Raw genomic sequence first — 26,289 nt, 5'->3', positions numbered from 1 at the left:
TATCATGACATTCCAAAGCTCATGAGAGTGAGTTTGGCAATGGTGTGGATATAAGTTGGGTGTTTGCCATAGTAGCAGCATGGTGCTTGCTTCAACATGTGCTGAATGCAGCATGGATCCAGCAAACTATCCTGCCCAGAGTACAAGACACAAGACGGAGGTGAAACTGGAATTAATTCTTGTTTTATTAGAGTAATGGTTTCATCGAAAGCAGTGCTCTTCATAGACTTAACTATGCTAACTCACTACTGGCCCTAACTAAGCTACCTAGGCATACTCTGCAGCGTGTGAAGAAAGTTGACTCAACACCCCAATCAAGGGGGTGCCACCTTAAGTAGGGAAGGTCTTCGCTCGTAATCTCTGACTCCTCTGAAGTTCCACCACCTGGCTGACCCGCATCTCGTGCTATCTCGCGCGGGGCAAGGGGGGGGGCTAGCCTCCACAGGCTCATCTGACAGTACAGGCTTGATGGGTGCCGGCTCGACTTCAGGAGGTGGGGAAGCATTTGAAGTGCCAGATGGGGAGTCCTGGGGGAGGGAGTTGGTGCATGTGCCAGGTCATCCCCCAATGGCTCTGTTGGGGCACCTGTAGGTGGAGCGGGGTCTGGTTTGGCGGGAGGACTGTCCGTGGGAACTGGCGGACTGTCGACTGCACCCCCTCCCTCATTGGCCTCGAACCCTCATCTGCCTCTGATTCCTCTCCCTGCTCTATCTGGGGAAGCTGGGACTTGACCGACTCCCTTCCCTGATCCGTCTGGGAGAGCTGGGGCTCAACACAAACACAGCTTGGGATCCATAGTCATAACAAACCGATCTGATTTGTGTAAATTGTCCCAGACCCCAAGGAATATCTGTCAGGCCCAGGATGTGACTCAGGAACCAGACCAACGGCTGTAGTTAATTCGTGTTTTATTAGGGTAATGTCCAAACAAAGACTGCGTTTTCTCATGAAGCAATACAGGGATACAGGTCCTGCGGCATTGGGAGAAAGTTGACAGAGCAAGGGACTTCTTCCCGCCTGTTCTTTAAGAAGGGGCCAAACGGGCGTGCAATCTTTCGCTCCTCCTTAACTGCCCCTCAGGTACTGCCCGCCTTCCCCCCCTTCTCTCCTGTCTTTTCAGCTGTCTGCGTGTGCGCGGTGAGGGGGGAAGCATCACCCCCTCCTCTTCTGAAGTTTCCGATTCCAGGATGGGGGATAGGGGAGGGGCTGATGGTAAACTGCCTCCCCGCTTTTTGGCTGTGAGCAGCCCTCCCTCTTTCCCCTCTTGCTCTGAGCCTGAAAGAGGGGGAGGCGTGAGAATGTCCAGGGAGGGCTCAGGCTCCCCGTCGCTAAGCGACCTTATCACTGGCAGTTCCTCTGTTTCGTCTTCGCTCCAAAGGGGGGAAGTTCCTCCCCCTTCCCTCTGCCATCCATCCGAATACTCTTCTCCCAACTCTCCAGGATCCAGCTCCCCGGGATTGGGACCCCAGCTCTGCCTTCCGACACCATCCCCCCTCCCAGGCTGTGCCCCCCTCCCCTTGTCTGGCTTGGGACGGTGGGGAAAACGTTGATGGAAAAGTTTTACCAATTCTGGAGCATGCACATCAGCTGCATCTTCCCATGATCTGTCAGCCACCCCATAGCCTTTCCAGTGAATCAAGTACTGCAGCTTGTGGCGTCTGATCCTGGAATCTAAGATCTCCTCAACTTCAAACTCAAGCTGCTGATTTACCAGGAGTGGGGCTCCGGGAGGTTCCTCCGGCCGTAACTCACTGGGAGGGGCGGCTTTCGTTAAGAGGGATCGATGGAACACAGGATGTATTTTAAACGTGTCAGGCAGCTTCAGTCGGTACGCCACGGGATTGATTTGAGTTTCTCTTCCCATGAAGGCTGGCATACTCCCAACGTTAATTTCTCTGGCGGGATTACGTACTGAGGCTGGTCCTCGGATTCACTTTCTTTGTATTGTGGCTGTCTGGATAAGGCATCCGCTTTCTGGTTTTTGGCTTGGGCATGGTAAGTAATCTGGAAGTTAAACCTAGTGAAGAACTGGGACCATCTTATCTGTCTCTGGTTCAGCTTTCTGGCTGTTTGGAGGCTTTCAAGATTCTTGTGGTCGGAGCGCACTTCAATTTGATGAGAGGTCCCCTCTAGGTATTGTCTCCAGTTTTCAAAAGAGTCCTTGATGGCCAGCAGCTCCTTCTCCCAAACTGTGTAGTTCTTCTCTGCAGGCTTTAACTTCCGAGAGAAGTACGCACAGGGGTGCAGCTCCTTCCCTTCTTGGTCTAATTGTAGCAGGACCCCCCCGATGGCAAAATCTGAAGCATCTGCTTCCACTACGAAAGGGCGGTTTGGATCAGCAAAGCGCAGAATGGGCTCAGTAGCAAACCTTCTCTTCAGCTCCTCAAAGGCCTCGGTGGCGTTCTCTGTCCATTGAAACTTCTTCTTCCCCCTTAAACAGTCAGTCAGAGGAGCTGTTAATTTGGAAAACCCTGGAATGAACTTCTGTAATAATTGGGAAACCCCAAAAACCGTTGTACATCCTTTTTGGTGACAGGTTGGCCCCAGTCCAATATGCAGCTTACTTTCCCTGGGTCCATCTCCACGCCTTCCGCTGAGATTCGATATCCAAGGAAGTCTAGAGACTTGAGGTCAAATCCACATTTCTCTAATTTAGCATACAGGTGATTTTCTCTCAGTCTCTTCAACACCGTCTTCACATGCTGGTCGTGGTCTTCCTGGTTCTTTGAGAACACCAGGATATCATCTAAGTAACAGATTACATACGTGTCCAACAAGTCTCTAAACACGTTGTTCATGAATTTTTGAAAAATTCCTGGACTTTCACAAAGCCCGAACGGCATGACCAGGTATTCATACTGTCCGTAAGCGGTCAAGAATCCTGTTTTCCATTCATCTCCCTCCTTCATTCTTATCAGATTGTACGCTCCTCTCAAATCCAACTTCGTGAAGATTTTTGCAGAGCGCAGTCGGTCCAGCAACTCTGAGATCAGGGGCAGCGGGTAGCTGTTGGGGATGGTGATCTGGTTCAATGCGCGATAGTCGTTACAGGGTCTGAGTTCCCCCCCCTTCTTTTTCACAAACAATAGTGGCGCTCCAGCAGGGGATTGTGAGGGGCGTATGAATCCTCGCCTCAGGTTTTTATCCAGGAATTCCTTCAGGGCCTCCCTCTCATTCTCTGTGAGAGAGTAGGTTCTCCCTGATGGGATGCTGGCTCCTGGCACTAGGTCAATCGCACAGTCGTAAGGGCGGTGGGGGGGTAAAGTCTCTGCCTCTTTTTCATCAAACACATCTTTGAATTCTTCATACTTTGGCGGCAGGGTCACTTGCTCGATCTCTTGCACTGCCCCCGCTAAGGTGTTCTTGATTCCTTCAGGTTGACAGTTCTCCTGGCAATACTGTGAGGTGAACCACACCACCGCCTCCTTCCAACTTATTTTGGGTTCATGCTTTGCTAGCCAGGGCATTCCCAGAATCACCTCAAAGTTCGAGAGATCTGACACGTATAGCGAAATGAACTCTTCGTGCCCAGGGATTTGAAGTTTCACTTCCTCCGTGGCTTGTGTCACCCCTCCTGACTTCAGGGGTCTCCCATCGATAGTCTCCACAGCTAGGGGAGCGTCCAGTTTCCACCGGGAAATTCCATGACGCTTGACTAACTTTGCATCAATAAAATTTGTGGAGGCTCCACTGTCAATTAAGGCAGTGGAATTAAACACCACTCCTCTGGAAGTTGTAATCCGAATAGGCAAGACCAACACCCCCTTTGAGGGAGGTTGGATCATTGGGGGGCCTTTATACAACGCTGCCCCCAGTCCACCGGCCTGCACGTGGACTGGGTGTTCTAGTTTCCCGACGGCTCGGCTTTCCCCCCTTTCAGTCCACAGTCTCTGGCCACATGGCCCGGCTTTGAACAATAAAAGCATAAACGTTCCCAGCGTCGTCTTTCCTTTTCTTCTTCCGACAGTCTTGGCCTAGCCCCTCCCTGTCCCTCAGTTGCATTACCTGCCATCCCTGCAGTGGGAAGGGTCTTGTTGCGGGATGCCGAGGCTGAGTATCTCGGGACCTCCTGCTTCCTTTCCAGGCGCCTTCCTTCCATCCGGTGATCTATCTGTAGGCATAGCCGGATGAGCCCTGGTAGGTCAGCGGGGGGGGGAGGTCCTGGCCAACTCATCCAGGATTTCAGCATTTAATCCACTCCGGTACATAAACATCAGGGCGGCGTCATTGTAACCAGTTTCCTGGGACAGAATTTTAAAAGTGTTAGTGTACTCGGAAACAGTCCCTTTAGCTTGCTTCAGAGCGCCTAGTTGCCGCGCTACTGTTTCAGCCCTTTGCGGGTCTTGAAACATCTCGGTCATCTCCTGTATAAATCCTCTGTACCTTCCTAAGACAGTATCCTTTCTCACGAGATACGGAGTCACCCATTTTGCAGCTTCTCCCTCCAGGAGGCTAATCACGAAAGCTACTTTAGCCCCATCGTCTGGAAATTCCGTGTGCCTGACATCCAGATATAACTCACATTGAGCCACGAAGGTTGCCAACTGATCACTTTGTCCCGCGTATTTTGGGGGCAATCCAATGGGAACCTTTACTACGGCAGCTGGAGGGGCTGTTCGCATCTGGTCTATCGTGGCCTTCAAGGTTTGATTATCCGTCTTCAGCGCCTTGACTGCTGCTAGCAGGGCTTGAACATCTGTCTGCAAATCAGCTACCTTAGTCCTCAAGAGTTCCACTTCTTCCGTCTCAGAAGTGGGGTTCGTCCCCCCCGCTGCTCCCTTTGACATCTTGTCCCAGTCAAGTGAAGAGAGCGTTGAGGGTGATTTAGGTGGCTCTGTCAAGCTGTCAGGCCCAGGATGTGACTCAGGAACCAGACCAACGGCTGTAGTTAATTCGTGTTTTATTAGGGTAATGTCCAAACAAAGACTGCGTTTTCTCATGAAGCAATACAGGGATACAGGTCCTGCGGCATTGGGAGAAAGTTGACAGAGCAAGGGACTTCTTCCCGCCTGTTCTTTAAGAAGGGGCCAACGGGCGCGCAATCTTTCGCTCCTCCTTAACTGCCCCTCAGGTACTGCCCGCCTTCCCCCCCTTCTCTCCTGTCTTTTCAGCTGTCTGCGTGTGCGCGGTGAGGGGGGAAGCATCACCCCCTCCTCTTCTGAAGTTTCCGATTCCAGGATGGGGGATAGGGGAGGGGCTGATGGTAAACTGCCTCCCCGCTTTTTGGCTGTGAGCAGCCCTCCCTCTTTCCCCTCTTGCTCTGAGCCTGAAAGAGGGGGAGGCGTGAGAATGTCCAGGGAGGGCTCAGGCTCCCCGTCGCTAAGCGACCTTATCACTGGCAGTTCCTCTGTTTCGTCTTCGCTCCAAAGGGGGGAAGTTCCTCCCCCTTCCCTCTGCCATCCATCCGAATACTCTTCTCCCAACTCTCCAGGATCCAGCTCCCCGGGATTGGGACCCCAGCTCTGCCTTCCGACAATATCTGATCCATTTCAGCATCTGCATTTGTGAACACAAATATCTGAAGACAGAATATTCCAGAATTCTGTGCTTCACCCAATAATCCTACAGCAAGATAGACTATTTTGAACTTTAAAATATGTCATTTTCTGTCCCGGTGGTGGTGGGGGGTTGGCAGGGAAGGAGATGACAGTAGTAAAGATGCAGAGAAATGGTTCCTATTTCACTCTCACACTCTGGTTGTGTTACAGAGTTGACCTTTGGAATGCAAGCAACTTGAAGTTTGGAGATGAGTTTCTCGGGGAACTAAGGCTACCTCTACAATTTCTCCGGCAGTCCAGTTCCTATGAAGCATGGTACTTAAAGGCCTTACTCTTGGCTTCCTTTTCAGTACTTTTTATCATTATTATAGCTTCTGTCCAAAATTATGTTGTTCTGATTTTATCTACTTATTTTTACAAATTTCTCACCATTGCCACCATCACAGCTACCCAATTTCAGTATAGAAGCAGATGCCCATTTACTGCATGATGAAACATTTTTATTCCTCTCTAAATATCTGACACCTTAGGTGTGGGGAAGAAGTGCCTACAGCTTGTACCCTCCTACAAAATCTACATGCAGCTTTGAGATAACTTTGTGTGTTGTTCTCCTTCTGTTAGGTATTTTCTGCAGCCCAGAGATAATGGCAACAAGTCACTGAAACCTGATGACCTGGGTTCCTTGAGGTTAAATGTAGTTTACACAGAAGACCACGTTTTTCCTTCAGACTATTACAGTCCTCTTAGAGACCTCTTATTAAAATCTGCAGATGTTGAGGTAATTTGCTTGCTGTTTACCCCTGTTCTTCCTTATCCTTCGCAAATGTTTGACATTTTATAACCAAGTGGGACAGTGCCCCCCTACCTCCCTGAAAACACTAGCTCCCTGTTAACCATAAACAGATGTCAGGTGCTGGAATATGCATTTGCCCCTGTGGAGCCTTCTCTCATTGGAGCAAATTTCACCATAGTAAAGATATTTGGCACTATCGTTACCAATATTTAAGGCTAACTAGGGTTTTCCTTAAAGCAAGGGTTCCCAAACGGTAGTCATATGGCTCACCAGTGGTCTGTGGCATGCCTGTGGATTTGTGGTTAAAGACAAAAGATAGCACATCCATCACATTAAATATTCATGTTGGTTCTTTTATTGTATTTTATTTGCTTCTTTTATTTCTGGTGGTGTATTTTATTTCATTACAGTTTGAATTCTGCAGAAATAAAAGCAGCAATAAAAATACAATGAAAAATCATGCAGCATCTAACACAGCACATCGCAATTGCTACAACAGGCAGAAAAATCAAGTCCACCAAGACTCTCAGCAATTTTCAAGTTGTCCATTAGAAGAAATACCAAGGGGGTTCACAACCATAGTTGGAGCCCACCTGATCTCATTGGGGCAATCATTCCACACCCTCGCTTTTCCTGCTTCTAGCAGACCTAAAGTGTGTTACAGAAATGCCACATAAATTAATACATAGATACAATGAAAACTGTATATTGAGGTTTGTGCCTCGTGCATTAGTTTTTGTTTTATTGAAAAAAACTTGGTTTATTTTATTTTATGGATAATTACTTGGACAAGAAGCCTGCAGCTAAAGAATGAGGGTTTAGTTCCAATCAGTTTGTGCTTTTGGGCCCTCATTGTGACATGGCAATCCTAAGCAGGTAACAGTAGAAGCTACAGCTGGCAGAATTGCCCTGTCATGGTCTAGATAACCAAGCCACTTCCCTTAGTGACCCTGTCTCTTGATCAGCTCCCTTAGCACTTTGGTCACCCTTCTTTACTCTTCATAGCATACCATGCTCGTGCTTTGCAGTTTATTTGCCTCAGTTTTCCACCTCTTCTCTTTACATCAAGCTGCTACCATTCCTACAGGTTTCTTATTCTCATTTAGAGGAGTCTGCACCACCACAAGCACAATCCAAGGGTAAATTTAGGATTTTCCCCTTAAAGTCCTAAAGCAGAATGACTTAATTGATGGTTAAGAACATTTGTTGAAATATATGTACTTTAGAATGCTGTTTCCCACCTAAAAATTTCATTTAACACAAAAAGTAACTGGGATATTTCGTGAACTCCAATAAGGGTAATTTAACCACCTGTGTTTGTAATAGTTTTCATATTACTGCCCTATAGTGATTAAACCACTCAGCCAATCCTCAGTAAATGCCTCATAGTCTTCTATGTATGTGGACACTGCAACAAATATTATGAGTCTGGCATGAATTAATAAAAGGTGGATTAACTCTTTCAATACACATCTTCAGAAGCTTTTCTTTCTCTCCATTTTTAGCCTGTTTCAGCATCTACTGCCCATATCCTGGGTGAAGTCTGCAGGGAAAAGCAGGAGGCAGCCATCCCTCTTGTTCGACTCTTCTTACACTATGGCAAAATTGTGCCTTTCATTAGTGCAATTGCCAATGCTGAAGTAAAAAGAACCCAGTAAGTATAGCGGTGTGTTTATTTTGAAGGATGTTAGACTGAATGACAAGTAATGACTTTGGGAGTTCCACTTAAGAGGGTAGGGGAAGGGCTTTTATTTCCCTGTATCACTTCTTTATAAGGGTTCCATAGCAACTATTTGCAGTATGAAAGGAGGCAGTGGCTGATAGGGATTCAGCAGCCTAAAGCCTGTGTGTGTGTATGCAGAAATGTACGAGTGTCATTGCAACATGCAGGCAGGGCCAGGATAGCAGAATCGTGAACATTTCCGGTAACAACTGAACAGTTTGAAGAAAATACCAATTTGATGATAAAGGGACCAGGAATCTGTGAAGGGGAAGTTTTTACTTTGTGACACAATCCTATCCTGAAGATATGTTTATTTGAATCAAGTTCCTGTAGAATGAATAGAACTCGCTTCCAGTTAGTGTCAGGATGTGTTTTTATTTTTGTTGCTGCTGTTATTTCACAGCTTTAACAATATATTTGAATTCAGATGCAGGATTTCCAGAGTGACTTGATTGGAGGTGGGGGGGCATTTATTTGGCAACCCTATGTGTGCCTTTTCTACATTATGTTTACACTAATCATCAGGTATTATGCAGTCTGTCCTCTGTTTGCCAGTGCAGCAGTCCTTCTTTTCCCCTCTGTCATGCTGGTGCCTATTATAAATCTCCCTCCCAACTGGAATATCCTGGAGAGTCCAAGGTGTTTTTGTTTCTCTGCTCTATACATTTTGAAGAATTTGAGTTGTGTTGAAGAACATGGAGCTCTTAAGTGCAGAAATTTTAAGATACCCTTTCCTGAGTTTTCCTAGTTTATGAACTGAACTGCCCATCTCACAATCTTATATGTTGACTTCTTCTAAATAAAAACAGTGAGATGTAACACAAGGCAAAAGGAGAGGAAGCATGGCAGCATTTTTCACCCTTTCAATGGGTTTCTGACATTCCTCTTCCTCTGAATGAGTTGCATACATAAATCCTCATGTGGTGGAGACCTGGTGCGATCTAGTAGAATGGCTGGCCTTGCATTTGGACTGGGTATATCTGGATTCACATCCCTGCTCTTCTACGAAACCTGCTGTGTAGCCTTGGTAAAAAACTGCCTTAGGATAAAATGAGATAATCTTGGAGAAAGAGTAGAATACAAATGTGACAGATCAGACAACCACAAGAAAGCATTGCTGATTACTATGTTTATCAGTGTTGCCACACAGCTGTGCATTTCTTTGTTCTGTAGCCAGATACTGGGTCTGGGCAACCCATTTGTCTTCTGCTGCCGCTTCAACTGTTACATTTGTTCCTGACACCATTAACTTTAATTCTGTAACCTTGCATAGGCTAGCCACCTCCTTCTCCGAGAGGAGCTTCTTGCCCCATCTACATTTAAAGAAAGACAATGCTCTGCCTTGTTGTGTAGGCTGAACAGCCATCCTTCTACTCTTTACTTTCTTTCCACCTTCCCTCTCGTCCCCTGCTGCCCAATCACACGGGGATAAAAGAAGGGCTGTAGCTCAGTGGTGGAGCATCTGCCTTGCATGCAGAAAGTCCCAGGTTCAATTCCTGGCATCTCCAGGTAGGGCTGGAAGACACTCCCTGTCTGAGATCCTGCAAAGCCACTGTCAATCAGCATAGACAATACTGAGCAAGATTGACCTATAGCCTGACTCAGTATAAGGCAGTTCCCTATGTTCCAAACACTTGTGCATACTTACTGAAAGCTAGTAGATGTGCATTCTGGAGTTCCTCTGATATTTTTCTTTAAAGACTCATAAAGGCACTATGATGGCACATTTTAACAGGCACTTCTCAGGTCAAGGGTGGGAAACGTGTGGCTATCTAGATATTACTGAACTACAAATCCCATCATCCCTGACAGTTGGGCAGGGAGTCCAACCACATCTGGAGGGCAACACATTTCCTCATCTTGGGTCTTGTTCAAGGAAGGTTGTATATGTGCATTCATCTGTTCCAGTTGCTTCTTTTATTTCATTATGTTGGTGGTTTATCAAAAGAAGGCTAAATGTTAGAAAATTGGTTGCTTTCAGAGATCCAAACACCATTTTCAGAGGAAACTCATTAACTTCCAAGTGCATTGATGAAACCATGAAACTGGCAGGAATGCATTATCTTCAAGTTACTCTAAAGCCAATTATTGATGAGGTAAGACCACCTTCAAAACATTTATATGCCTGCAATCTTGTAAGAGTGTGCACGGTCTTTCTTGTTGTTGTTTCACAGGACTAATGCACAAGGGTTGGGAGGTTATGAGAAACTCATGTGATAGTTGCTTATCCAGTGAGTCAACCATAACACTTGAATGCCATGCGTGTATATGAAACTATGTGTTCTGGAATACCCTCAGACATAAGTCATGTTTAAAAAGCAAACATTTTGATTTTGGAAAGTATACAATGTACATAAAAAGAAACAACTCTTTAGAATTTGTGATTATTTTTAGATGGTACATACGTACTTGACAGTGTTGCAGTGTTTCATTATCTTTGCAGTGCAGTTAGCCTGCCATCCTTCTAGCATACAAATAAGTAGACCACAAATTTCCTTTAATTGATTCAGCACTTTCCTAACTGATCTGTTAATGTCACAGCTCACCAAGAATCTATGCTTCTTCTTAAAATAGTTTTGCAACACTGTTCTTTTGTTCTTCTTAAACAAAAGGGGAGATCACAAAATAATGTTTCATTAAATGCTCATTTAATGTTACCTCTTTTTCATCCAGAAATATATATTAATTTGCCTACAGCTATACCACCCTGAACATGCCTGATCTTGTCAGAAATATATTAATTTTTCACTAAGATCTAGTGCAGATGTAATGGAGGCTCCCTACAAACTGTGATACACACATTGGGAGAACAGCCCCCCCCCCCCCAAATTTCCTATCTTCCGTCATCTGGTCTAATTTAGGCTGCACTTTTGTACTTATTTATCTGGGAGTAAGCCCATTACACTCAGTGGGGTTTCTGTGTAGACATGCATAGGATTACGCTTTTTGTGTCACAATGTCCATGCTAGATAACAGTGTGGCTGCAATTTTGCTAACCATGGTCAGTGGTAGAGTTCCCATCTTAACCAGTATTTTAAACCAGGGTTTCAAGTGGATTTCTAAACCCTCATTTAAGAGGCAACCGTAGTTAGTGTCAGGCTGTTGTGTTTCTAAGCCACAGCTAAAGGTTTAAGAGCAAGGTAGAAACTCACTTTACTGGGGCTCATTCCTGATATGAAAGTTATGATTTTTTAAATAGAGAAATTAATATCCAGTTAATCTTCAGGGGAGGTAACAGAAATTAATCTTATGTTGCAGAAACAACTAACCCAAGGCTATTAAATTGCAATTTCTTCTACAAATAACTGATTCTAAGGGGACAAATCCCACCTGAAGATAATTCAGTATACTAATTGGAATTGTTACAATTTTTTCTAGATCTGCCAACTTCATAAACCTTGTGAAATTGATCCTGTGAAATTGAAAGATGCTGAAAATTTGGAAAATAACCGGGTATGCATTCATTTTGTAGATGAAAATCCAGGTTTCCAGCTACTTCAGTCACTACTGTTTGACATTTATTTAACATCAGTTGTTTGCTAGGTGCTGAACGGGCCATCTTTTGCAGCTGGGTCAAGTGGCAGTGAGTAATTTGCTACTCTTCTCTACAATACTGGGCTGTATGATATCTATCCCAGTTTCCAGATGTTTTCTGGTAGATGATAGTAGTAGTAGTAGTTATAGCAATTAATTTTTCCCAGAAGGAAACCAGGGCAGCATCTCTTGATGCAGGTTGCTATATTAAGACTGTTTCATATGTTACCATATCCCTATATCAAAGGAAATAACATGTAGGTGATGATGCCAGATAATCTCTATGTGGGGCTTTTGGTGCACAGAGTCATACTGGAAAGCTGTAGACTTGAATACGAAAAGTGGGTATGTACACCGCAAACAAAGTTCACACATACAGGAATGTTTCACATGAACAATTATATTTGGGTTTCACATCAGTTCCTTCATGGAAGCACCATATTTGTGGGAATTCCATAATATGTGAAGCAATCTGAAGTTAGATGTGTTTGCAGATGCCTCACTTCAGCTGTGTCTTGCTGTAAATCTGTGTACCACATGAGCCATAAGCAGGCTAGACATGGGAGAATTAAGGTTATGATTACAGTTCCAGCTGAGTGTCCAATGCTACGTCTTCTCCTGCTTTGTGAGATCAGTTTCATATTTGACAGCATGCGTCCAAATATGTGCCCTCTCAAACCCTGCCCATCCTGGCTAGTGAAATCAAGCCAAGGGGGTTGTGTCCAGGGAGTGGTAAGTGCCTTCTTGCGTGAGGGGGTGGTACCTGCCACCTTAAAGGAGGCTATGGTGAAGCCATTATTGAAAAAGCCTGCCCTAAACCCAGTGGATTGTAACTATTCCCCAGTTGCAAATATTTTCTTTCTGGAGAAGGTGATTGAGAGGGTTGTGGTGGAACAACTGCAGACATTCCTAGATGAAACTGATTATCTGGATCCATGCCAGTCTGGGATCAGGCCTGGGTTCAGCATCAAATCAGCAGCCTTTGTCACCCTAATGGAGGACCTTTACAGAGAGAAAGACAGGGGAAATGCAACCCTTCTCCTTCTGCTCAATCTCTCAGCAGCTTTTGATACCTTTGACCATGGTATCTTTCTGGACCAACTCTGTGGGATGGGTATTGATAGCACTGTGTTGTGGTGGCTCTGCTCCTACTTACAGGGTTGTGTCCAGAGTGCTGTTTGGCCCCTTGGAGTTTATAGTATGGGGTGCCTCATGGCACTATTCCGACCCCAGTGCTATTTAATGTCTATATGAAGCCATTGGAAGCGGTCAATAGGAGTTTCGGAGCAAGATGTCATCAGTACACTGATGATACTCAACTCTATTTCTCTGTTACATCTGAGTCAGGAGAGGCTGTGGAAGCCCTCGACCAGTGCCTGGGTGCTGTGGTGGACTGGATAAGGATCGATAAACTGAGCTTGAATCCTGGAACGTGGAGGCCTTGTGGGTGGGTGGTTCCCATGTCTGGGAGATAGGTCAGTTACCCAGGGCTGTGGAGTCGGTACGCCAAACCTTCAACTCCAACTCCTCTATTTTTCTACTGTCTGACACCGACTCCTTCATAAATGGCAAATATATATTAAATAGTAATAACAAATTTACTGTAGTAAAATGGTAGCACAAGGCATTTCATCACCACCATGTGAATCATCAGGTTAGATTGAAGAACGTAAAATATATTTATTTGATTAAAATTTCTGAACAAGAAAACTTTCCTAAATTCCTATGAAAGTTTTTATTTTGAAGCCAGAGTCGGAGTCGGTACATTTCTACCGACTCCATGCAGAATTGCTTCCGACTCCAAGACTCCGACTCCACAGCCCTGCAGTTACCTGTTCTGGACAGGGCTGCACTCCCTCTGAAGCAGCAAGTATGCAGTCTAGCGCTATTCTTTGATCCATCTCTGTCACTAGAAGCCCAAGTATCCTCTGTGGCTAGGAGTGCCTTTTTCCAGCTTCGTCTGGTTCGTCAGCTACAGCTGTTCCTGGACAGGGATAGCCTGACCTCTGTAGTCCATGTGTTAGTAACCTCAAGGCTGGATTGCCATAATGCACTTTATATGGGACTGCCCTTGTATCTGTTCCAGAGGCTTCAACTAGTGCAGAACGCAGCAGCCAGACTGCTCACAGGAGCAGATTACTGGCAAACATGTCACTCTGCTGTTGAGATAGCTGCACTGACTCACTACTGAGCCAGGTTCAAGGTACTTGTTTTCATTCACAAAGCACTAAACAACTTCACCCCAAAGTACCGTAAGGACTGCCTGATTCCTTATGCTGCACCCTCGATCACTGAGTTCTTTTGATAGGGCACTTTTGGTGGTTTCTCACACCCCTGAGGTTCAGTTTGCCTTCACCAGGGACTGAGCCTTTACCGTGGCAGGCTAGAACTCCCTACCACTAAAGGTTCAGCAGGAACCATCTCTCCCTTCTTGTGAAAACTATATTGTTTAAACAGGCCTGTGTAATTTGATTTTTTTCTTTTCAAACAATCTGTATTTATTGATGTTTGATGTTATAATGATGATTTTCTGGCTATTTTTACTGATTTTATATGTTGTACTCCACCTTGATACATTCTTATGAAAGTACAGATTATAAATATGTAAATAAATAAGATTAGGAACAAAGAAGTAACAGGGAAAAATAAGGAATAACTGGTAGTGCAGAAAAGATGAGGCAGTATGGCTCAAGAATACCTTTATAAGAAAAAAGATTTATCGTGCTCTTATCTTAAAGATGCAGTTCACTTTCTGAATACAACTGGAGCTCCAAATCAAGAATTTAAGCAGCAAAATCTCATTAATTTTGTTTCATTGTTAAATATGGCAGCACTGCAGAAACATAATATAAATCAAGCAAGGAAGGCAACACTTCCTGACAAATGCTGTCATTAATATACAGTAACTCTGGAGTGAGGTATTCAAAATACTTTCAGAGACTCTGTGGACATATTTTTCCAAAGCAAATATAGGAAATTACTTTGAAGTCAATAATGCAGATTTAAAAAATCCATATTTACTATTACACTGTTGCCAAGATCCAAATAACTACTTTAGGTACACCCAAAAGCATATGGACACCCACTAGGGTTTTTTGGGGGGAGGGGGGTATTAAACTTTTGTTTATTTGAACAACAGATTTTCCCCCTCCCCAATTTACCTTAAAAACTTCCTTGAATTCTTTTCTTCTAAATAGGGAAATGAGGGTTGAGTGCTGTTCAAAAAAATTTTTTTTATTCTGAAGCCTTCTTGGATGTCTGGGACTAGATACATAGTTCTTTGGATACTTACCTTGAAATGTCCCAACAGAATTAAGTAAAATGGCATTAAAATATATCAAACAAACACTGATAAATGCTGAAGATGCAACTATAATAAAGCTGATTGTTTACATAAAGTATTTTTGGCAATGTTTAAAAATACAAATATATTTGGAAAATATACTAAGACACATATATGAAATAACTGGATATAGAGATTACCCTTTGAACCATATATAATTTTATTAAATTATTTGAAAGACATGGTTGTGGAAACAGATTTAGAAATGATCGTAACACTATTAACCCTAGCAAAAATTGAAATTGCAAAACATTGAAAGCAATCTAAAGTACCATCAATTCTTGACTAGTTTAACAGAATCTGGGATACCATCAATTTGATAAAAGTAACATATTATTTAAGAGAAAAAATTGGCAAATAAATAAATTTATAGAAAACTGGGCAATTTTTATTATTTTCTGGAGTTAAATGTATCAGGAGAATAAGTATCCATACCAATTATTTTCTTGGCTTTGATTTATCTAATATATGTAACTATATTTCTGATAATATGCTACATATAAATATATTATTAGTAATGCTTTTTTGTTATATATATATATATGTATTAAAGAAAAAACAGAAATATTAAAAAAAGAAAAAAGTTTTACAAAGATACTTCTCTTACAGCTTATATATAAGCTGTAAGAGAAGTATCTTTGTAAAACTTTTTCTTTTTTTAATATTTCTGTTTTTTCTTTAATAAAGATTATTTAACAAAAAAGTTGACATATAGTACAACCTATGCATGTCTACTCAGACGTAAGCCCCACTGACTTCATTGGGACTTACTCCCAAGTAATTGCACATAGGATTGCAGCCTTAGACTTATATAGTCATTAAAATATAAGTCTTTCTTCAGTGCTTTAAAAGCCTGTAATTCCTTTGGCATAATTGTTTTATCTGTGAATATTTTTCCTTCTAGGAAAATCTTAGACAGTATGTAGATCGGATTTTCACAGTCATTACAAAATCTGGGGTCAGTTGTCCTACAGTGATGTGTGATATCTTTTTTTCACTGAGGGAATCAGCTGCCATACGTTTCCAAGGTATGTTCTCATGTAAAGTTAAAATTTCAAAATCTCCCCAAAAATATTAAGGTGATTATTACAGATGTGGTTGTCAGAATGTTTTACTATGTGTTCCTGATATAGGTATGCTTATGTGCAGTGTCTGTATCCTACACATGATCTGCCCTATACTATGTGAGTCCCATTTTGAGACACTTGCCAAGCTCTGACAGCCTTGGTTCCTGTTTTGTTTGGATTCAAAAATTAGCTAACCAGTGACATCAGGCCCAAAACTGAAACCCATATCCAATCAGTAAGCCCACAACATTCCCCCTTCCAGCCACTAAATCTGACCCCAGAATTTGGAATCTGGAAATAATTGGGGATAATTTCAAGGGGATTTGGTAGGGGGCTGGAGGAGGGGAAGGGGAAAAAATACCCTCCTATAGTACAGAGTGGAGGAGGTTAATTTGAGGTACTCCACTGTGAAGAAGTTAGGCTGCATTTTCAAATTGAAATTCCCAGCCTCCAGTTTCTCATCCTCTTCATCTTCATGCTTGAAGAATTCTTGATCATCCTGGTGGCTTGCTCTATTTTTCAACTTTCACTTTAAGAGCAGGAAAGGTTGCTGAGCAACAGTTGCTCAAGTCTCTTTATGTTCCACTCTAACCATTGACTGAGGGTCAAATTAGACATTACCCTTACTGTGTAGCGTGCAGCTAATTGCTTGTTTTTCTTAATTATATTTGGTTATGTCTTCTTGAGACCACAGAGAAATGGGTTGAGGAGGTTTATCTCTTCCTTTCCCAGTCACGACCCCTCCCACACATCACCCCTCCTGAACAGCTATGAAGCTAAGTACAAGAGTTCCCATTGGTTGCACTGGGGCTTCTTTACTAAGCATCATAGCCGTGCTGGGGGATGGAGGGGAAGAGCTGGAGAGGGAAGGTTTAAGTCTTTCCATGTGCTGCTGTCCCAGGAACAATCAAAGCCCCATGCCTGTAAACTGATTAAACAAAACAAGAGCTAATGTTGCACATTAAATGTAACATGTACTTTGACCCTAAGCTTCTGGGATCCTGTAGAAGTTCAGAGGAGAAGTAAAGGAGGCAGGAAGATGAGAGAGGCAGGAAGATGAGGAAGGCAGAGAGGTGGGAAATGGTAAAAAGAAATGTTAAAATCAGGCTAAATTTGAGCCAGGGCATATCAGAACTCAGTCCCACAATGGGATCTAGAACAGATGAGTCAGTGAGGGGAAAAGCATATCTCTAACAATTTTTTATATATATATATAATTTTTTTTATTCAAATTTTTCAAAAGACAAACAAAACAAAGTCAAACAACAAAAACATAACAATACAACAAAAGAAAAAAAATAGTTGACTTCCGATTTGTCGCAGATTAGCTATAAGTATATAATATATATCAAACCTGTCCCTTAATATATACATACAGGATCACTTTTCTCCATAGGTTATCTTAGTTAATCGTCAAATCCTAATATCATCATTTTATTTTGATCTTTCAACAAAAAGTCTCTAACAATTTGTAAAGTGCCCCTGAATAACTGCAGTCCTGTTTGGCAATCAAACTTCTAAAGAAGGAGTAGGTAACTGATGCTGTTCTATGATAGGAGCTAAAACTACAACCACATCTCACTTTTGCCAAAAGCTCACTAGGAAGCCTTCATGATTTCCCCACTCTGTTTTGTGGTTTATCTTAACTTTTTAAGAGTAGAATTATAATTGGTGGTTGTGTTTTGTTTTTAAATTACAGATGATCCAGACGTTAGGTATACAGCAGTAAGCAGCTTTATTTTTCTCAGATTCTTTGCACCTGCAATTCTTTCTCCAAATCTCTTCCATCTTACACCACATCACCCAGTAAGTGTTGCGTCTTCCTAAAGCAAAGGTATTCAGGAGGACCACATGTGGCCCACAGTGTCTTCTGCTTGAAGCCCTGTGCCCTAATGTGCTTCTGTTGCCAATTTTCTCCAGGCTGAAGAATATTTTCAGTCTACCTCTGAGTAAATTATAACAAAGGTTGTGTTTGATTATGTACGTGCATGGATAAATATTTTTCACTCTGGACATGTCGACTCACAGCGGCAACAAAATTTGAATGTAGGGCATTAGAGGGCTGAGACCTTTGGAGCAGTCCTAGACTAGCAGCAAGAAAAAAATGGTCTCTTTGAATCTCCCTCTCCCCCATCCCACCCCAAGAAATCAAGAGCATTATTGGTCAATCTGACAAACGTATGTAATTTGTTTCCTTAGCCATTGCTGTGAACTGTAACATATCAAGTTAGTGGATGGTATAAAGGGTTATAAGATCTGGTTTATTTCCAGTGATGCCTTTCCTCAAATAATGTATTTGCAAACATATTTGTGACATGGTGCTATAACATACTTTCTCTTGTGTCACATCGAAGAAATCTTACTGGATTAGAATTTCCAGTTGTGAGTACACATTTCAGATAATAGGCATTGAAAACTGCTTTATGCTGGTCATAGGTGAATCCCAAGTGCATGGTTCTGTGTTCCCCAACAGCTTCTAAAACCAATTGTGTGTTACTATAGGGTTTCTACTTATATTAACTAAAAATGTAGAACACTTGATACATTTAAAGTACCTTAAGGCTACTGTTGAGAGCCTAAGAATTTCATTTCCATGTTTGTTCCTTCAGAAACTAATAAATAAGAGGTTTGGAAAGAGTGAAGGAACCGCTAGAATTTCCATACAGAGAGTAGAGTTATCCAAAGTATTAGCATGCATTTGCAAATTAAGTGAGGAGGCTGGGGAAACCTACCACCGCAAGAGGTTGACAGCCCTTCCTATCTCTGCCACCTTTATTTCTCTTGTGATCTAGAGCAGGGGAGGGCATTATTCTATGCGTAAAATAGAAACAAGCATGGCAGTGGGATGCAGCATTTGTGGCTTCCTGCATACTAACCATAACACAATGGTTTTCTCCCCCCCCCTTTTTTTTTTTTAGGATCCACAAACCTCAAGAACTTTGACGCTCATTTCCAAGACTATACAAACATTAGGCAGCTTATCAAAATCTAAGTCTGTAAGAATTTCACATTCTTTTCTCTCCCTTTTCTGGGTTCTTTGGCACCCCTCCCCCAATGTATGTTCACTTGATTATGATGATTAAACACTTGGGAGTACAGTCCTTCCCTATGTGGGCACAGCACCCCATGTGCAAGACGAACCTCATATCAAATAATAGAGCTCTGTGTTCTCTCCCATCAGAACAGGTACAGGAGATGCACCAGGCTTTATAGGGAATGCCTATGTTAATTCAGTGGTTCATTTCCTTCTGTCACTCAATTCTAAAACATATTGAAAATTTTACCAACATGGTCATTGAATTAACATACAGCCCATATATGAGCCCATATCTCAGAACATAAAATACAAAATGTACATCCATCTCCAAGGCCACTGAAGAAGACTTTGTGTCGAAACGCGTTTGGCTTTGCTACACATTTTGCATTTCATGGGCATTGAGTCATGTATATAGGCCATTGTTAAAAGTTGCCCTTTATGTTCATATTGACACTGTTTTGACCATATTATATATTTCATTCTTCATTATGTATGGGCATTGAGTTGTTTATAAATATTTTTTTGGCCATTTCTGTACTATTGTACGAGAACACCTATAAGGATTTTATATTGTTTGTTTATACATATATTAAATGTTTGATATTATTTTATAACCTTGCAGTTTATGCTTGTACCTTAAACTTTTTTTGAAGCACTGTATTTACGTTAAGGTAGATTTTAACTTCACAGTTTTTTGTTGTTGTGTATGCAGCTACATTATTCATGTGATTTGGTCTTGAGTTTGGTCATAAATTGCCTGTAGATTGCATCCTCCATCTTCCCTACCAAGCCCTGATTATCAGTTTAGAATGAATGGGTAATTTGAGTAAATAGAATTTGAATTGTATCCAGAATTTAAAAGGAAATGTCTTGATTTGTGAGCTTGGCAAGTGCACCAATATTGCTGCAATGTTTTTAGCCAGCACTTAACAATCTAGACCACGAAAGCTGAACTGTTTTCAACAGTGGAAAATATATGTCCATCTGAATGAGTCTTAATTTTCTGCTGACTTAGCTGAATTTTGAACTTACGTGTAAGTTGTTGTATTTCAAGATAAATACCTGATGGTGGTTGTATTTCAGGCCAGTTTCAAGGAATCTTATATGGCTACATTTTATGACTATTTTAATGAGCAGAAATACGCAGATGCAGTCAAAAATGTAAGTGTTATCAACAGTGTCTTGCATACTTTGTAAGCTTAATGTCAGCCAATTTAAAGAAATAATTACGGGTGAATATATTCTAAATAATCAGCTAAAAATGGAAATTGAGCATGCTGAAGTGGTGCAGAACAGATAACGATGGAGAAGGTGGAAAAGCTTGAGAAATCTATTAATATGCTTTGGGACACATATGAGCTTTTCCTTCCATCAGTAGGCCTCTTAAGCAAACAGATCGGGTGGTGTAATTATTAGTGCTGCACTGAAGTGTGTCCAGTTTCTCAAACGTTTTCTTCCCCTGTAAAAAAGGCTTCTCAGGACACTCTAGAATTTCTTTAGAATGTTGCTGGGTGTGGGGTTTTCAGTTTCACCATGAGTATTTGTGTGTTTGTGTTTCTGGCCAGCACTTCTGCACTCTGCAGCCTCCCTGGTTGCCTGCCCATTCTTCCTGACTCAAAAAAGCCGCATGGAAGGAGATACGTCGTGATGATTTCCCCCAGCAATTCACTGAAGTGTGTGAGGGCACCTGGAAAGGTTGCAGAGTGCAGAATACCAGAGAGATGATTTGTAGAAAGAAAGCAAAGACTCTCACAGACACCCTTTGAACAGGAAAAGGCATCTGCTTGTGTTGGATTAGTGTGACATTGTGGGTGGCTATTATCTATCTTACCTATTTTATCTTGCCTTTTATATGTGTCTCAAGGCAATTTACAAACATACTGTTATGGAAATGATGCACTACCTGAGATTCTGCATCACCCCTGCATGATTAATCAGCAACTCATTCAGGAGGAGGCAAGCCTTTAGATCACATGTAGATAACCTGGGCCCTTGCAGGCCTTCCCTAGGTCTGCCCTAAGTTGCCCAGCCACTCCCTTCATCCCCTGCTGGCAGTTGCATTCTCCTCAGTCTGCCAAACAGTTGTGGGGTGTGTGATTACAGTGCAGAGAATACTAAGCTAGATGGAGGAATTGTTCCCATGACTTGTGAGAACATCTGAAGGAGGTGTCAATGTGAGATCAGGGGGAGAGTTGTACACATGAATATATCTGTTTCTGCGAATACTGGCAGAGCTGAAGGGATGAGTTAGGAGTCAATGAGATGTGGAGGCCTACAATATGATTCAGCATAAGGCTCCAATCTCATTTAATTTGGACATGGAATTTTATATTTTATTTACTTGCATATAAATTGTAATATTTTTCTTTCCATTAAATGTCAAATAATTAACCTTTTAAAATTCATTTATTTCCATTTGTGCTTTTATCAGTTCTGCCAACAGGTAACAATTATATGAGATCAGTACTAAATCCTTATTTTGTATATGTTTTCTGTTCAAAGTTCTTAGATTTGATTTCATCCTCTGGAAGAAGAGATCACAAGAGTATAGAGCAGGCAATACTACTTAAAGAAGGGTGAGTATGTATCAGGCTTTCCAAAAAAAAAAAAAGCAACCAAAGAGTAAATGGTTCACCATCTGCTTGGAGTGCCACAAAGTTCCATTTGGGGTGTAGTACTATCTAATATATATTCATTAATGACTTGGAAGAGAAAAAGGAAAATACATTTCTCAAAATTGGTGATGCTACCAAATTGGTAGGAACTTGGAAGTACATTAGATAATATGGTTATAACTGAAAGTACAAGCAAATTGTTTTTCAGAATTTTTTGAGTTATATGTAACAATAAAATTAAGTTCAAGGCAGAAGGCTGCATGCTTCTAAAAGATTCAAAGGGCCAGATTCAAAGTGTTGGTACTTACCTATAAAGCCTTATACGGCGCGGGACCACGATATCTGTCGGAACGCCTCTCCCGATATGAACCGGCCCGTACACTACGGTCTACTACGAAGGCCCTCCTCCGGGTTCCGACTCATAGGGAAGCCCGGAGAGTGGTGACAAGATCTAGGGCCTTCTCAGTGGTGGCCCCCGAACTATGGAATGGTCTCCCCGAGGAGGTGCGCCTGGCGCCGACACTATCATCTTTTCGGCGCCAGGTAAAACCTTTCTCTTCTCTGAGGCATTTTAATTCCTGTTAATTGTAAATTATTATATTTTGATTTTAGACTGTACAGTTTTGTGTACAGTTTTGTGTTATTTTTATTGTATTTTTAATGTTCACCGCCCAGAGAGCTGTTGCTAGTCGGGCGGTATATAAGCTTAATTAAATAAATAAAATAAATAAATAAATAAATAAAAGTAATTAATTTGAATAATATCTCTATTTTGATTGCCCTAAAAGTTTATGCTTCTGTTTTTATTAATTGTGCTGACTTTATTTTGCTTTTTAAAATACATTTCTATAATATATAATCTTTCTCTCTTAAATGTGACATTTCTGCATCTCTTTCTTCTGCTCCTGTCTGATTTGTTTCTGTCTCTTCTTGCTGTGTTAAGGACTCTTAAACTAACAGTAAAGAAAGCTGATGATAATAGTTCATACAGGGAAGATGGTAAAGGCAGTTGGCACTTAGCCAAAGCTACCTGCCAATGGCGTACTCTCACTTGGTATCAAGAGAGTGTGTTTGACTTGACTTTGTGGAAAAGATGTTAGTTGTGGTTAATATCCATGCAGGGTGACTGAAAAAGCAGATGGGGGTGTTTTGCACTGTGCTACATCAGTAGGTGCCTTATCTGAGGGCATTTAGCACTAGTTCTTAAAACTCCACTAGAATGGTTAGAAATCCATAGAGCATTTTAAGTTTGATATTAGTAGTAACCACTTCAGTATAAATAGTTCTAAAGATTAAGAGATGGTGCTCATTAGAGACTTTTTAAAAATAAAAACTATGATTTTTGTTCCTTCTACAGTAATTGCTTGAATTGTTAATATGGTTTCTATATGTGTTCCTTTCTTCCCCAGTGGCTCAGTTTGTCTCCATAATTCACTTAGACAATCAAACCAGTAAATTGATATATGATGCCTGAAATATCTGTGGCCTCTCTTTTCTTTTTTCTTTTCTTTTCTTTTCTTTTTTTTTCTGTGCTGGCGCTGAGTAGGCTTTGGCTGCTTAGCAAATGGCTTATTTCCTATCTGATTATTTCCAGAAAGAGTAAAAAGCAGTTGTCCCATCCTGTCATTTTGTAAGGACATTCAGATACTACCTTTCAGAAAATCGAACAGTATCCTTAATTCAAGTCTTCGTCTAAAATAGGTCAGTGGACAATCTAGTTATCCCCTTATCCCAAATTCAGTTAAGAACATAAGAAGAGCCTGCATGATCAGGCCAGTGGCCCATCTAGACCAGCATCCTGTTCTCACAGTGGCCAACCAGATGCCCATGGGGAGCCCACAAGTAGGACCCGAGTGCAACAGCACTCTCTCCCCCCCCACACACACACACTGCGGTTTCCAGCAACTGATATTTAGAATTATACTGCCTCCGACTGGAGGCAAAGCATAACCATTGTGGCTAATATCCTTTGATACCGTTACTCTCCATTAATTTGTCTAACCCTCTTGTAAAGTTGGTAGCCATCACTGCCTCCTTTGGGAGTGAGTTCAATAGCTTAACTATGCCCTGTATAAAGAAGCACTTTCTTTTGTCTGTCCTGAATCTTCCAGCATTCAGCTTCAGTGGATGTCCACAAGTTCTAGTGGTATGAGAGAGGGAGAAAAACTTCTCTCTTTCCACTCTGTCCATGCCATGCATAATTTTTAAACTTCTGTCATATCACCTCTTACTTGCCTTTTCTCCAAACTTTGTTGTTGTTGTTGTGTGCCTTCAAGTCATAGGAGAGACGCTCCATCCCCTTGATCAACTTGGTTGCCCTTTTTTGAACCTTTTTCAACTCTGCAATATCCTTTCTGAGATGAGGTGACCAGAACTATACGCAGTATTCCAAATGCAGTTGTATCACAGATTTGTATAATGACATATCAGCAGTTTTATTTTTAATGCCTTTCCTAATGATCCCTACCATGGAATTTGCCTTTTTCACTGCTGCTGCACACTGGGTCAACATCTTCATTGAGCTATCCGCTACAACCCCAAGGTCTCATTCCTGATCAGTCACTACTAGTTCAGACTCCATGAGTGCATATGTGAAATTAAGATTTCCCCCCCAACATGCATCACTTTACACTTGTTCACATTAAATTGCATTTGCCATTTTACCACCCATTCACTCAGTTTGGAGAGATCCTTTTGGAGCCCTTCACAGTCTCTTTTTGTTGTAACGACCGTGAACAATTTAGTATCTTCAGCAAAAGTTATAAATATTTTTAGCTGTTACTAAAAAAAGCCACCAACATAAATAAAATGGCTGGAAAATATTTGACTCTGGAAGTGCATGCAAAAAAAAAATGCAAAATGTTAGAAAGTAAGCAAAAAGTTGGGGATAGACGCTCAACTGTCCTAAAGCACAGAGGCTTTATGAGAACTGATGCCTTTTAGCTTTTTCCAGCAGTTGAGCTCTTAACATGTTAAAATGCAATTTCTTACAAGGCCCTATTTCCTCAGCAACAGGCCAGTTTTCAGTTCCAGGTTGTTGAATCTTCCTTTGTCCCAGAGATCTATAGCTGTCCTTAGAACTGTGGATTTCGCTTTTCTACAGTGTCATGTCTACTGATTTTAAACCCTGAAGTCTTTGCACAAGTTCCATGGCCTCCCAGTTTATGTCACCGTCTCCCTGGGACCCTCCACATGCTTTCTGGGATCCAAATGCAGCCGAGTATTGCTGGTTTTCTTTAGTGTTCAGAGCACAATTCAGAGTGCTTTTTTATTATTTGTAAATCTATAAGTGGTGTCTACTTATCTGTGAATCTTTGGAGAGCGACTGCCACTCAGTGTGGGCAGTACTGAACTAGATGGACAAATGGTCTGACTCAGTATAAGGAAGCTTCTTATGTTCCACCAGAATATGCTGCTATTGTCTTCAGTACAATTGTATTTGGGCACCAAATCCTTTTGCCATAAGAACAAAGACAGAACTTCTCAATATTTCATCTAGTTAGCAAATTCCCTCTCCTAGAGACTTACCAAAATCTGCCCCTTAGGATTGTCTGGAGATGCTTTTAAACTTGCAGGTTTTGTGTGGGTTTTGCTAGCCAAGGTTTAGCTCATCTTGAGCTGGGAGCTTTGATAAGAATTTTAACTTGCTGGTTAGCTACATAGAATTTATTGGAAGCGTTTTGTTTTGTTTTTTAGTTTCTTACTATAATTAGTTTATTATTTTTACCACAATCAAAGTGGCTTACATATTTTTTAAAAATGTGAACCTCTGTATGCCCAACTTAAAAATGTAGAAAATTAAATTACCTGCAAAATGATTGGAGATCACAGTGAATCAGTAGCTACCATGGTCCAAGATTCATATTTGTATTATTTTTTTCAACCAGAAGCTGATTATCATAGCTAGAGCAGCATATTTTGAGTGGCTCCTCTAATTCAGAAGTTAGAATATAATCAGAATAAGCTCTTTGCTCAACATTTTTGCAATATTGAATGGTTGGGTTAATTCCTTTTTTCTTTCAATATCCTCTCTTGCTTTCTACCTCAGCTGTGCTTCACTTGACAACTGTGTCTGTCTTACCAAATAAAGATTATCTGTGCAACAAGTGATTTGGTGTTTTTTTAATTTAACAAGCAGTGTCCTTCCATCCAGTGTAGCTGATAATAAAATTCTACATACTCCATGCTAGACCAGAATACTTGAAAGATCATCTTACCCCTTATATACCCAGTCAATCACTGACTTTGCAGGTGAGGGCCTCTTGCAGATGCTGTTTCATCAGGAGGTCTGTTCTGCACAACATAAGAAGTGGACCTTTAGGGTTGTGGCACCTACCCTTTGGAATTCACTCCCCTTAAATATTAGACAGGTGACACCTCTGTTGTCTTTTTGCTGCATATTGAAGACCTTCCTCTTTCAACAAGTCTTTTAAGTAGAGACCTTATCCCAGTCTGTATCTGTGTTGGAATTGCTTTTTAATATGTTTTTAAAGATATTTTAAAAGTTTTTTTAAAAATATATTCCATCTTTATGATGTTTTATAGATGTTTTTAGTGTTCTATTGCTTGTTTGCTGCCTTGAGCTCCTTTTGGGAGGAAGGGTGGGATATAAATGTAATAAATTAATAAATAAATATAGTACACTTTACAACTGAACATGGAATGCCTGGACATGCCTT

At 41.6% G+C, this 26,289-nt stretch overlaps 1 protein-coding gene across 1 annotated transcript in view; it reads left to right on the top strand.

The window, feature by feature from the left end:
• The window catches only part of RASA3 (RAS p21 protein activator 3), a 196,939-nt gene that overhangs the window by 160,288 nt on the left and 10,362 nt on the right, over positions 1–26,289 (top strand). Inside the window, exons 9-18 of the mRNA XM_061626726.1 lie at positions 5,709–5,813; positions 6,120–6,276; positions 7,797–7,945; positions 9,996–10,110; positions 11,393–11,467; positions 15,796–15,919; positions 17,658–17,764; positions 18,877–18,954; positions 20,079–20,156; positions 21,498–21,571. Of these exons, the coding sequence (XP_061482710.1) occupies positions 5,709–5,813; positions 6,120–6,276; positions 7,797–7,945; positions 9,996–10,110; positions 11,393–11,467; positions 15,796–15,919; positions 17,658–17,764; positions 18,877–18,954; positions 20,079–20,156; positions 21,498–21,571 (1,062 nt within the window). The remainder of the gene's footprint in view (positions 1–5,708; positions 5,814–6,119; positions 6,277–7,796; positions 7,946–9,995; positions 10,111–11,392; positions 11,468–15,795; positions 15,920–17,657; positions 17,765–18,876; positions 18,955–20,078; positions 20,157–21,497; positions 21,572–26,289) is intronic.

The sequence above is a fragment of the Rhineura floridana genome, chromosome 5 (assembly GCF_030035675.1).
Source record: "Rhineura floridana isolate rRhiFlo1 chromosome 5, rRhiFlo1.hap2, whole genome shotgun sequence".
Taxonomy (NCBI): domain Eukaryota; kingdom Metazoa; phylum Chordata; class Lepidosauria; order Squamata; family Rhineuridae; genus Rhineura; species Rhineura floridana.
The sequence above is the reverse complement of the archived record's forward strand: the minus strand, read 5'-3'. Positions and strand labels throughout refer to the sequence as shown.